Source organism: Dendronephthya gigantea, unplaced genomic scaffold (genome assembly GCF_004324835.1).
Source record: "Dendronephthya gigantea isolate DGI-Jeju-01 unplaced genomic scaffold, DenGig_1.0 000074F, whole genome shotgun sequence".
Classification (NCBI taxonomy): Eukaryota; Metazoa; Cnidaria; class Anthozoa; order Malacalcyonacea; family Nephtheidae; genus Dendronephthya; species Dendronephthya gigantea.
In genome coordinates this window covers 848,732-862,213 of record NW_021163084.1, presented here as the reverse complement: position 1 = coordinate 862,213, position 13,482 = coordinate 848,732, and the positions used below count along the sequence as shown (strand labels likewise).

General features: G+C 36.3%; 1 protein-coding gene and 2 long non-coding RNA genes across 3 annotated transcripts; all 3 read right to left on the bottom strand.

The window, feature by feature from the left end:
- Positions 1-457: 457 nt before the first annotated feature.
- Positions 458-1,459, bottom strand: LOC114531690. Its single transcript, XR_003687875.1, has 3 exons — positions 1,397-1,459; positions 1,174-1,277; positions 458-525 (listed from the first exon to the last, which is right to left on the bottom strand). It is a non-coding gene; the product is annotated as an uncharacterized LOC114531690 (long non-coding RNA).
- A 1,976-nt stretch (positions 1,460-3,435) lies between these two features.
- Positions 3,436-4,543, bottom strand: LOC114531771. The gene is made up of 4 exons (XR_003687884.1): positions 4,476-4,543; positions 4,278-4,384; positions 3,940-4,001; positions 3,436-3,510 (listed from the first exon to the last, which is right to left on the bottom strand). It is a non-coding gene; the product is annotated as an uncharacterized LOC114531771 (long non-coding RNA).
- Positions 4,544-6,497: 1,954 nt separating this feature from the next.
- Positions 6,498-12,133, bottom strand: LOC114531770 (dual oxidase maturation factor 1-like). Its single transcript, XM_028553390.1, has 8 exons — positions 11,910-12,133; positions 9,330-9,387; positions 8,836-8,970; positions 8,624-8,740; positions 8,380-8,533; positions 7,852-8,063; positions 7,457-7,668; positions 6,498-6,983 (listed from the first exon to the last, which is right to left on the bottom strand). The coding sequence occupies exons 1-8, from the start codon at positions 12,069-12,071 to the stop codon at positions 6,645-6,647; spliced, it is 1,389 nt and encodes a 462-aa protein (XP_028409191.1). The 5' UTR covers positions 12,072-12,133; the 3' UTR covers positions 6,498-6,644.
- Positions 12,134-13,482: the final 1,349 nt, after the last annotated feature.

Genomic DNA, 13,482 nt, shown 5'->3' with positions numbered 1-13,482 from the left:
TGACAACATAGACCATAGTGAATATTTTTAACATACTGAAGAGAAGGACGTAATCAGTTAACACATGGCATTAACTGGTATGCACATGTAGTCTGTCCAACACCACGTACTATAAATAAATACATAAATAACAGAGACAGTATTGCATTGATTATTACTAAATGATTTTGCATGTGCATGCCCGTGGAAAGGCGATACCAAGTAGGGCATCGCTTGTCACCAATGCCGGTAATATCACTAATTTTTAAGGTATTTGTTCAGATTTGGTTTTGTTTTTATTGTGGGATATCAGATCAGTAATTTTAGCACATGTAGTGGGGGCTCTTCCAAGTTTTTAATCAGAAAAATTAGGATATAAACACTTTTTGAAATACGTCTTTGATGACACTTCTCGCAGACAGCATACATGCAGGGAAAAAAATCTTTGTGAATAACGGAATATTTAATTTGTCCTTACCAGTATTTTCCTATTGGACACCCGGTCTCTCTACAATCGTTCTGAACACTTCTCTGGTCCTTTTCATTCTGTTAATGAGAAATAAACTTTCAGTTTTATACACGCTATTAGCCTAGCTCTCTGAAAGTTCTAGCCTTCTTCTGTTTAGGGCGTAACTACGTAGAACGATAATTGGGGGGGGGGAGTAATATTAATATATTCAGTTCTGCTCGACGGATTTCTATTGTAAGCTATTGCAAATTGCAATTACAAAAGAAATCCGTAGGGTAGAACTGGATACTTGCATGCACTTTATACTGCATGATATGCCGTAACTAGGATGTTTCGTTTCGGGGGCGTTTCGTTTCGGTTGTAACGACCACAAATTCCGAGTCAAAACAGAATTTTTTTAATCATTCCTTTCGCATAATTAATAAGAGGAAAAACAAGGTGCTATGGGTAAACTTTTGCCTAAAATATGGTTCGGATATAATTGTAGCTATCATGTATAATGGAATACGTTCCAGTGTGATTGATGATTTTACTGAATGCTGTGATTTAGGAATTGTGTATGTATACAAAAGGGTCGATAGGACGCTTTTTTCGAATATCCCCCATCGCTACGGCTCTTGCCGTACTGAACACGCAGCTAAGACAGGTTTTTCAACCGTGGAACTTGGCCTTTATCTGATAACAAATATACAAAGACAAAGCCAAGTAATGTCGTTGACTCTTACCTCACGTCCTTCCTCAATTTCATAGTGTGGTTTTGCTGATAATAATGTTGTACAAACAATCAGCAACAGCAGAACTTCAAAAGCAAATTTCATTGTTGTTGATGCTAAAGAATATAATAATTAGTAAGTATGAAAGACAGCTGAGTAACCACCTGGTTTAAAAAAAAATAAGCGTATAAAACAATGCGTAAACATTTTGATTTATACTTATAGGACGACCTACCTCGATATAGACGAGTTTATCAGTTATTGTGCAGTAGTTTCAAACACTTCTTCACTCTTCAGTATATTTGGTTGAATGATACGTTTAAGAATATTCGTCCTCTATTTATAATCAAGCCTGGTCATTGATTGCACGAGATCGAGGGAAAACATTGCGTGCGTGTTTGTAGCCAATCATGCAGACAGTCTAAAAGTAACCATGCACTTATGCGTTACGACGGAAAGAGTAATATACAGAAAGGATGAATACATATATTTATAGCATGTATTCCTAATTTTTGCACACTCAAAATGGTGGGCTATTCTGCCCAATTAAGTGTGGCCGGTGTTCATGCATGTGATGTCTGTTTTTAAACGAGTATAGTTTGTCGCGGCTAAATTCTGTCTATTTATTTAGTTATCTCAGTTTTTTATTGATAAACCTTTCTCGATTTTTCTCCAATCTCCCTCTCCATCATTTGCGAATCAGGAAACTTGATCTAAAAACAACCCAGCCCCTTACGACGTAATATATATACGTAATACAAAACGAATATATAAAACAGAAATTACTCCAATTCAAGCCGGGAACAGTTGAATTTGAAGTGTGTATAATTCCACTCGAAAATCACAAGAGTGCCAAAAATCGTAAGGAATGACTGCAAGTATATTTATAGCACGCATTGCTAATTTTTCCTAAATGAAATACTGCAAAATGTGTATGGAAGGATAAAATGTATGAACACGATGTTGTCGTTGTATTTTTGTTAGGTGATTGGGTTTAGTGATGTGTTTATATGTTCTATAGTCAATGACGGGATGATATCGCAAGCTGGAGTGGAGGAAAAAACTGCATCTGGTCAACAACCACAACGCTTGCATGCATGGTAGCGAGGTAGAACTGTTTGATATTTATATAACATCCAGAACTATCTAGAATCTATTACAATAAATGGGACAGATTTAGCCCGACACATCGTATTTTATGTACATTTAGCATCATTACACTTTCTTCATTGACTTATATCGGTTATATGACAGATTGAAAGACTCATCGACAGTGTGTTTGAAATCATGTTCACTTGCTTTGGCCCTTGTGTATAACAACCAACATAACAACTTTGATGTTACTACCATATATTTCATTAATGATGTAAATGCGACATGATTTAACTGAGTGATATTTTATAATGTTTTGAGATTCTAGTCAGCTTGTGATGTCCTATTTGCTGTATCAAGAATGTCATTACTATATATTATTTCCATTATTCGACGAGTTCCCTGACGTGAAAAAAAATCATTTTCGTTGCTCATACTCTTTAATAAAGCACACCTTTTAGTTTTCCCTTATGAATTCAAAATTGGTTTTGCGAGGATTTTTTTGTATCTTTTATGATAATTGATAAACATGGACATGGTAGCATCACATGCAGAACCGGAATCATTATAATAAGGAAAAGTTTGAAACACAAAAGATTTTAAAAACAGCACCCAGCACGAACAATTATACATTTATCGCTTTATAGAACTGATTATTCTTTCATTTTGGTGGCCATTTATTAATTATACCATCAATCATTGCCGTTTTATCACTTTTATGGGCAAAACTGCAACTGAACCGGCCATACTCAACAAAACTGATGCAAATACTAATTTTCTTGTTTTGTGAAATTCAGCTTTAAAATCTTACTAACATTTTTCAGTTTTAGTGACAGAGTTCACTCTGAAAACTGATTAATATTGATATTTTGACTAACCGCCATATTCATAGACATAGGCATGCATATATAATAATATATGAATAAATACATGCGATTTTTATCCTTTGTCTTTGATTCGATGATTTTATGCACAAGCTAATTTTGTACACAATTTGTGTACAAACAAGTGTTTTTGAAATCTCGAGACGATTGGTTTTTCTACAATTTTGAGAACAAACATCATGAATTACAACAAATGTATATTAGCGCTTAATCAGTTTATGTTTTATTTTTTATAATAGTTATACAGCATAGTAAGACAGTATGGTAATACAGACTACAGTAAAGCTCTATACAGTATATTTTGCATGATAAATTTATTTAACATATCACGCCCATTGGTAGGCAACTAGGCTCAGATCCCCAGCATGGAATACTAAAATAAATAAATAGATATAACAAAAACAAGAAATTAGGAACAACAATTATATATTGATAATAATAATGATCCGTTTTTCAGCTTTTACTGAATGATTTTGCTTGTGCATGCCCGTGGTGGAAAAAAGGCGATAAAGACATTCAGTGTCGATTTCTCCCTTCAACGTTTCACTTGTCCGGCACCGAAGCCGGAAAATTTCGCCAATTAACTGCGATAATTTTTGGTGATGTTTGAAATATCAGTTTCATAGTAATTTAACATGCACATGCATGTAGCGGGTTGGGACAAACTCTTCCAATAACATGCAGCTTTTAGACATATAAAAAATAATTTTTTTTTAAAAAATACGTCTTCGATGACACACGAGAAGGCAGACACTGAAAAAATTATTTGAGAATAATTACAGACTATCTCATTTTTCCTCACCATTCTTGTCCTGATGGACACCCACCAGAACAATTCTGAACACTTCTCTGGTCCTTTTCACTCTGTTAAAGAGAAATATAAACTTTCAACCTGCTATTTGCGCGCCATTATATATAGTCAGGCATGCAAGATATAGATTGTTAAAAAAGACTTGAGAGCATGCTTGTTCTTTTTGTGTCCGTTGCTGTCATGCAGGCATGAGGCATTGGGTAATTTAAACTACTGAAAATGCAGCTATATAAGACTAAGCTAACAAGTTTTTAAACCGTGTTTTTAACCGTTGTCCTTTGTGTATTATACAAATTAAGCCAAGGCCAAGTAATGTCGTCGACTCTTACCTCACCGCGTCCTTCCTCAATTTCATAGTGAGGTTTTGCTGATAACAATGTTGTACAAACAATCAGCAACAGCAGAACTTCAAAAGCAAATTTCATTGTTGTTGATGCTAAAGAATATAATAATTATGAAATTAAAGACTGTACAAGATAGACTGCATGAAACAATGCGTAAACATTATGATTTAGGACGACATATACCTCAGTATACACGAGTTTATACGTTATTGTGCAGTAGTTTCAAATGTTTCTTCACTCTTCAGTATTTTTGGTTGAATGATACGTTTAAGAATATTCGTCCTCTATTTGTAATCAAGCCGGGTCATTGATTGCACGAGATCGAGGGTAAACATTGCGTGCGCGTTTGTAGAGAATCAGACAGTCTAAAAACTGCAACCATGAGTGCTTATACGTTACGACGGAAACAGCAATACAGAAAGAATATAGCTACATGCATGAATATAATTTTTATATATTTATTGCATGCATTGTTAATTTTTGCAAAAGGAAAAACTACAAAATGGTGCATGGGCTATTGTGCTAAGCGTGTATATGGATTATGGTGTCCATGTCAGTGATGTCTGTTTTTAAACGAGTATGGTTTGTCGGCTAAATTCTGTCTATATATTCATTATCTTTTTTATTGATAAACCTTTCCCGATCTTTCTCCAATTTCCTTACGGAAAGGTCATGCATCATTTGCGAATCAGGACAGTTGATCTAAAAACCACCCGGCCCTTTACGACGGAAAGGCTAACACTGAAAAGAAATTACTGCAAGTTTATTTATAGCACGCATTGCTAATTTTTCCTAAACGCTACGAATTTTCACAAGAATAATAAAATTGCTTGGAATATTTAGTGCAGACCAAGGTGACAGTCTAATCTGGCAGACCATAGTGTGAGGTGTCGCCCTATGTCTATAGAGATATAGAGTCTGTTGTGATGAAAATTATTATGTTTCGTTTATATTCAAAATCAACTGGCACCCAAATAGTTATACAATGCGTCAAATTAAAGGAAATTTTGCCATTTACTCAATATAAATAAGATAGTGTAAACATGGAATGGTATACGATCCCCAAAATACATGAAGAATCCATCGCAATTATCGCTACTCTGGTTTAATTAATGAAAGTAATCACCACCCAAAGATCACATTCACGAATGGTGATTACTGGTGTTTACTGGTGATTACTTTCATTAATTAAACCTGGTTGCCTTGGTTCACTTATTAACTTCAATGCATGAAGAATGTATACAAAAATGTAACAAAAAAGTCGTCAAATTGCAACCTCAAGTAAATTTGATTTTAATGTACGCTATATTCGCGACTTGTATGTCTAAACAATATTATTATATACCACTTGTCAAAGTTTTGTTTTCATAGCGTTTCATTGGTCGAGAGCGAATCACGCGAGAGTGACGAAATTTTGATGTCGCCAGCGCGACCCCCTGCAGAGTGAGATAACGTGTTGTCTCATGGGAAATAACAACTTTTATCCATTTGAAATTATGTCTTTTATGAATAGATATTTCGTTGTTTACCTTGTAGTTTGGTTTTTCTTTGACAAGTGGTATATAATAAAAAACTTATTTTCCGAAAACTCAGAAAACATTATGTTTTGTGGACCCTCGACCATCGATATTTTACTCGGCTTCGCCTCGTGAGATATCGACTGGTCTCGAGTCCACAAAACATAATGTTTCCTTCGTTCGCAGTAAATAAGTGTTATTGTTTGCATGTCAAACCTGGAGTATAACCTGTATGGACTGTATTCATATTTTTGGTACGGTGATGCAAATTTTACGGCCGGTTAGACAAAACGATGAACTCAGCCCTCGCCCACTCCCCCCAAAAAAATTTATTCAACCGTCCACTGATATGATGATCTTGATCATATTTAGCATATTATTCATGATAAATGATGGTTACCATGGCAATCATAATTTTCATTATGATGATCTTGATGATATTTAGCATATCATTCAACCGTCCCTGCCACTGGTACCGTCATGCAATGCGTTAAAGACAAATTTTGATTTGCATCCCGAATTGTGAATTAGGATCTTCTGTCTTGCTCGCTCGCTTCAGATCTTCAGGTTCGCTCGCTGCGGCAGCAACAAACGTAAACTATTCACAATTTTAATGCTGTATAACGGCAGTTGAATTACAAAAACTGTAGACATACTTAATTCATAAGAGTTTAAGAGTCTCTAATTAATTTCGAGTGGAACTGTGGAAATCATGCACGCTGGTGCAATACTCATTTTTCTCAACTGTTAATGTTTTCAACATCGCGAGTGAAGTGCAAAAAATCTTAAAATATATTTAACACACTTTTCTTGTCGCATTTTCAAAAAGAGTGTATTAAAACAACGTTGTTTCTCCTTTGTCATTCTGCGATTCACTTCTCACCAGATGTTCTTTTGAAAGATCTTCATTTGCACTGTTTTCTCCAGGAATATCACTTTCCTTTGAACCTTGAGGTCCGCCAGAAATGTCCTCCCCGCTATCATCATACGCCTCGTTATCGTGTAGCTGCTCAATGTTGATTTTTACTGAAGATGCTCTGCGAACGCCCGAATTATGAACAGGCATCGGTCGAAGGAAGGGCAAAGACTTCACTTGGTTAAGGGGTTTTTTCTTTCGTCTCCAGCTGGCTGAGATACCCGCGTAACGTGAACGAGATACGAAGTGGATACGTTTCTAGAATTTCATCAAGCGTAAGTTTAGTACAGTTAGTACATGTTTGCAAATTAATGATTTTCAAAAATGCAGGCAGTTCTATTTGAAAGGTAGGTAGTTGTTAACTTCCTAATTGTAAAAGCCGAGCTTTCTCAAAATGTCTTCGCAGAATGCTAGAAACGTAATTTCTGGGCACGTTCCTAGCCCAATCCTTCTAAATGGTTGCTGCTCACAGCTCATCTCATACATGCAGGATTTCGAGGAAATGGGCGGTTAAAACTAATTTGAGAAGAGTATGGTTTAAGGAATTGCACAACGAAATCTGTCGGGTAAAGAACATTGATTGTGTTCATATGAAGTATGCATGTTTTACAACCTATACAAAATACTCAGTTTGAATTTCAAAACATGTTCTTCTAACTGTATTATGGGGTATTATTATTATACCCGAAATATTATTCGTCGCCCCTAGCTTCCTATGCCATTCAACCTACCTTACTATCCTCCCCTTCTCCGTGTTTTCCATCCCTGCAAGAAGTATCAGAAGATGCATCAGGTAGTTCGTCCCCAGGACTGATATCCTCCTCGACCTCAACAATATCTTCAAACTCCGTTACAATATCTATGTTGAAGAAAGTTGCCACCGGTCCAGGAAAAAAGTAGTCAAGAGCGACGATTAATACGCCGAGTACGAGACACAAAAAGCCTAAACGGATAAGAAAGGAAATAATTGCATTCGCGTGTTTGACCCTTTCGAAAGTGGAATCATGACATTGAATGTGCAAAAAAACCTCGAAGGAAGCACGTCCCCCCCCGAGGCTGTGAATAAACATTAGCAGTGACACAGTAAGTGATGAAACTTTTCAGAGTAAAATGTAATTTTTTCTACCTATCGAAAAACTGAGCCAGAAACACCAGCCGTATGTGAAATTCAAACTGCCATCTGGAAAAGGAATGAGTAGTTCTGGTCCAAGATGTAGCGAATCGTAGATGAGATTCGCTAGTAGAACGATGACACCAGTGAGAGAGAGAAAATAAGCGCCATATCGTATCACGTTCAGAAACAGAATATTGGTGACCACCCATAAAGTGAAACCCATCCTGTATGAAGAAGTAAAAAATGATATAAGTACACTGTACACGGAACATACATTAGTAATGGTTGCATTTTGCTATCTTGCCCTTTGTTGTGTAGTGTACATGACAGCCTCGATAAATGTGGCCACACAAGCCTCATTAATCAAATCACACACAGATTAATCAGACACAGATTAGGACTATTGCCCTAATACTTATTGAATTTATGCTAACTAAAAACTTAACTGTCGTGGAGAAATGCAGTGTCCTAAACACTTAGTTATTTTTGTATATTCTTTCGCTCTATTATTATTGAATTAAAGCTTTCAGCCCTACCCACCATAACAACGCATGCGTATAGAATCCAGCCATTCGGAATCCCCTTCCCCATCGGACACTTTCTCCATCTAATGTGAAGTATTCAGCAATCAATAGTATTGGATAAGGAACACCTCTCTCAAGAGCTGTGTGGTAATCATTGTTTAATTGACTCGCTAAAAAATTAAAAACAGAATCTTTAGAGATTGCTCCCGGTGGAAAACGTTTCAAAACGATGCTCTTATTCCTTCATGAGTTTAGCTTACCATGTGGTCCGAATCCAGAACGTCCCTGTGACCAAGGGGAGTTCCAACGAAACTTTTCATTGTAATCCACATGCTCAACTGTCTTATTGTTATCAAACGTTTGATGAAGAGGCAGTCCTAAGTGAAAAAATATTCCTCTAATGACTTCATACTTCCAGCATCATCTGCGAAACCCATATAGGCATATACAGTGGCAAGGGCTGTGTTACTACCTTTTAAAGTCACATTAATTCCTCGTAATCCAATATTAACACCAACTGATGCGCTTATTTCTTGGCTCATAAACGCTTTGTATTGAGTGGTTGTGTCAACAGAACTTTTCTCCCATTGCATACCATAATTTGAGACTAAAAAATACAGAAAATATGATCTTATTTTGAATTGTTTCAGTGATCATGTGGAGCTAATATATATGGATGGTTCCTTCTCATGGTAGTACAAAAATTGGAAATCTCTGTAGTGTTGTAAAACTGTTTCACATCTCATCGTCATAAAAGACCTTAGATATTAAACAATAAAAGTATTGGACTGCAAACACAAGAATTGCGACAGTATTAATGGAACAGTTTTTAAATTTGTAAGGTCATACAATTAAGATCATTATAAATATAAGAGGACCAAATTGAAAATGATGTTCAGTTTTTTAGCTGGAATAAAAAAACGCCATTGAGACACATGTTAAAGTTATAGTTGTTTTATTACTTACATAAAATAGCAGCTCCAATGAAAAGGCTAACAAATATTCTAATTGCAACAGAGATGCGCTAAAAAGAGAAAAAGTAAATCGTTTAGTGATCACCTATCACCAAAAGAACCCTTCATAAGGTTAACTCTTTCTAGATCAAGGAGTATTTTGCGGCTTAGGAACAAGATTGAGGAACATTTTAAACCTTCGTGTTTTAAGTTGAATTTTAATGTCATTGTCTAACTGTCATTAACTGTAATTTTGGCATATTATTTATAGGCTCGTGCTTTCAGCGAAAGGAAATGCCTTAGGCTTAGGTCAAACGTTGCTCCTCTCATTCGCCGAACCCAATGCAAATGAGATCAAACAAAGACTTTGTCATTAATTTGCATTAGGTCCGGTGCATGAAAAAATGAGAGCGACGTTTGACCTAGGCCTCACAGTTATAAAATTAAAAGCGGTGTTGATTAGTTAGGTGACTACATAAGAGTTATAGTTGATGGACATCTGCATGGGGCCAGTTTTTTAAAACTCTTAATCACATTTTTGATAGTCAAATCGTATAGACTATAGTTACTTCATTTATATTATCAACAGTTAACTACCTTCTACAACCTGCCCCTGCCAATCTGATCTAGCAAATAGGTATTAATTAATATCATAACGATCATCATTGTCATCTATCGGGACACCTTGCACGGGTGATTACGGAAGGATAGTCAAAAGCCTAAGGAAAAGGGACGTTTCGGGGGGCGAACTGGACAGGACATGCCGTTTGTGTTATGAGAGAAACCTTTATAAGAATGTCCTTGACGACGCGGGAGCGTTTGTTAAATAAATTATGCTGTTATCTCGCGAGGATTATATAATTACAACAAGAAGCTTTATTTTCGAAAGATCTTTGTGAAGTTAGATCAAAAGATAGGAGTATAGGACTGGCAGCATAAAGAAACTCTTTTTTAACTATGCATATGATTAGCTAAAAAAAGCACAGAGTTCATAATACTCTTAGTATTGTCTGATTAGGAGCACGAATATGCATTTCCATAATATATTTCATGCTCTCATTCGAGAGCTTACCAGTAAACAAATTTGTTTGATAGATAACCGTCAGAGCGAAATACTATATAAGTTCATTCTCTTCCATCAATAATCATAATCTCAGCGTAAATACCCTTGTAGTTGTGGTTATAATAGGGAAATGCTTTGCGGTGTAAAGAGCAACTGATTTGACGAGGATAAGGGTTGTCTTAAAGCTTGATAATAGCATTAACCCCAGGCCTAGGCGTGTCGAAAAAAATACTCTGCGAAGTCTCTAAACTGATACTGACCAAATTATACATTGATGCAAAATCTACATAAATTTTTTTTTGCATCATAAGATTAATTAGAAAATATAATTTAGTCAATTATTCTATCGAATTCCAATTGTTCTGATAATTCGGTATATCTGATTCACCTTTATACCTCATCGGAAAAATGAATTTGCCGACAAACCGCGAAGTAACTAAGAAAGGAATAATGATATAAAACAGCTATATACTGCCACTGGCACTGGTGCGTCTTAGAAATAACTTTTTCATTTCGATATGCATGGAATAGCTTGGTTTCCTTATTGAGCTTTAAAGCTTTTAGCTTTAGTCATATGCAAATCGTTGTTTGACATTTCGCTTTTTCCGATGAATTGTTTGGCGGATGTGAATATTGCTAACGTTTTCGTATAAATATCTAACGGGGTTTCATTATAAGCATGCCTGACGGTTCTCTATAGAAACCTGGCGTAGTTTACATATATCCGTAAATTTTAACCAAAAACTTTTGTTTGACCTCGCGTGACTCGGATTTAGTTTTGACGGGTCGTTTCTGAAGATGCCCCAACGTTTTTATTTAGGACAGACTGAAGTCGGGCTGAAGTAATCAGTCTTGAAATTGTAGAAATTTGTTCATTTTCTTTGTGATCAATTTTTGATTCGGTAGTGGTGTCGGTAAGTAGGTAGACAATGTCAATGACTGAAATACATACTCCACAGACCGGATGGTTTTCAAATGGGAAAATTCAACCCTTACGTTGGGCCGTTACAATTCCTGCATAGCATGTGACAGTTACGCCTTACGTATGTTTTATTTTGCGGAAATATTTTATACAGAACATGCCAGGTGATCGCTTAACTCAGTTAGCTATCAAAATCCGTACCAATTTCGTCCGTACCAAACCTTGTAGCGTAGTAGTGGGGCATTAGTCGGCGATATTTCATGTTGTTGGTGGACTTCAAGGCGCTGTTACACTATGCCATTTTCCTTAAAACTTGCGATGCAATTATAATTTTGAGGTATTTTATAATTTGTAAAGAGCACTCGAAAATGCTAAGAAAAAAAAATTAATTCTTACAAAATTATTAATAGACTGAAAATGATAATTAAGACGCTTCTTTTAGACTTCATGATCTTTTATTTGCTGCGACTACTGCATATGACTGTGTGCATGCAATTATATTCCAATACTGTCGCTAGTTGAAATGAACAGGTGATTGATCATCACCTCTATCTATACTTCTCTAGCTCTGCAACAAGACAGTGAATAGAGCTGGGAAAAAATCCTACCTCCTTCAGCATATACCCCGGTAGCAGGATAAGAAATGAAAAACCAAAAGCACAAAAAATATAGATAAGTGTGGCATGTAATACGTCGAATTTTGCTGTGGGATGAATTTCCCCATATCTTGTTGCCGAAGGTTTGTCGCGAAACGCCTCGTATAGACCCATATAGTCAACTATCCTTTGTAGAGCTTTCCAGTTAGGCTTGACGATCTTTCTGATGCGTCCCACTTGTGCGAATGTTCGACAATGACTCTGTTTGCCTTTGAATAGATTGCACGAAATTCGTTATCTGCGGCGCTACCAAGCAACGCTATTTCGTCTCTTTCAGAAATCCTTTGACTGCTGTATATTGCAAGACTGCTTACAATGAAGTGTTTCCTGGCATTACGTGCGGTTTTTGTTGCCATTTGCATATTGCTAATCGCGCAATCGATTGTGTTTGCAAATTTAAATTAACAGCATGACAATATGCATGATTGAGGAAACTAAACACGTCTAAACTAATTTCCTGTAAGTTTAAGCAAAAAGAACCCCGTTTCTAAAATTACAAAGGTTTACTTTAAATGGGAACCCATGCAATGACAATGCATTTAATAGTATGATAGATATCGCATAGAAAATGTATAATTTCTAGCAACCAAATTATAGCAGAGATTTTTACTTCCTTGAAGTAAATTAGAAATAATTGACCAAAAGAATAACAAGAGCAATAACGTAAGCATCGAATGAGCACTTGTTTTAAGTGAGCACATCCCTCTTTTACTTTATGCATGGCACTTATTGTTTTGCCTTGAAATACATGAAGTACTAATATTAATGTATTAAATCCACTGATTAAATCACATGAAGTGATTGCCATTCCACCGCGAAAGGCACAAGTTGTTCCCGTTTGATAAAAACTGGGCTAAACAATGTTGTGCTCATGTGCTGAAGCCTCCTCCCCCCCTAACGAACTTGGTTGTTCCAGACGAGATAATCAAAGTCGCGAACCATGAGACTTAAAACTAGGCTACTTTCAGACGCAAGGGTTGAGAGCTACGTCACACCATCGAAGAACAGATATAATCTTCCCCCGTCGTTTATGCTCTCAAAGAATATTCCAATATACAAACTAGGGGTCCAAGGTTAGTACAAAGTTTCTATAACTGAATAAAAAGATCCTCACAATCACAAGTAGTTTAGAAGGACGTGAAGCTCAAAGTGGTGAGGCTCTTGAAACGTCATAACCTGACGTACACAGGGATATGAGGGGGTGCGACAAGTAGCATCAGTGCACGGACGGTTGATGCTGCTTCACGATGTCACGCTCAAAGATTCACGAGGTTGTAAAAAAAACGCCGTTTTTTTTGGACAGAATAGCTTTCCCTAAAATCCGGCAAGAAGCAAAAATTACAGAATTTAATATGTATTTCTATGACAAAAACTCGCAGTTTTGTTAAGTCTGCTTCTTTTAATACTTGACGCGTAGAATATTTGTTTTAAATTGCCATGGATACGAAACATCACGTTTTTCCCCAAACCCTGTTTTAAATTCATTGTGCAATCTACTCATCTAAGACACAGACGTGACGGAAAC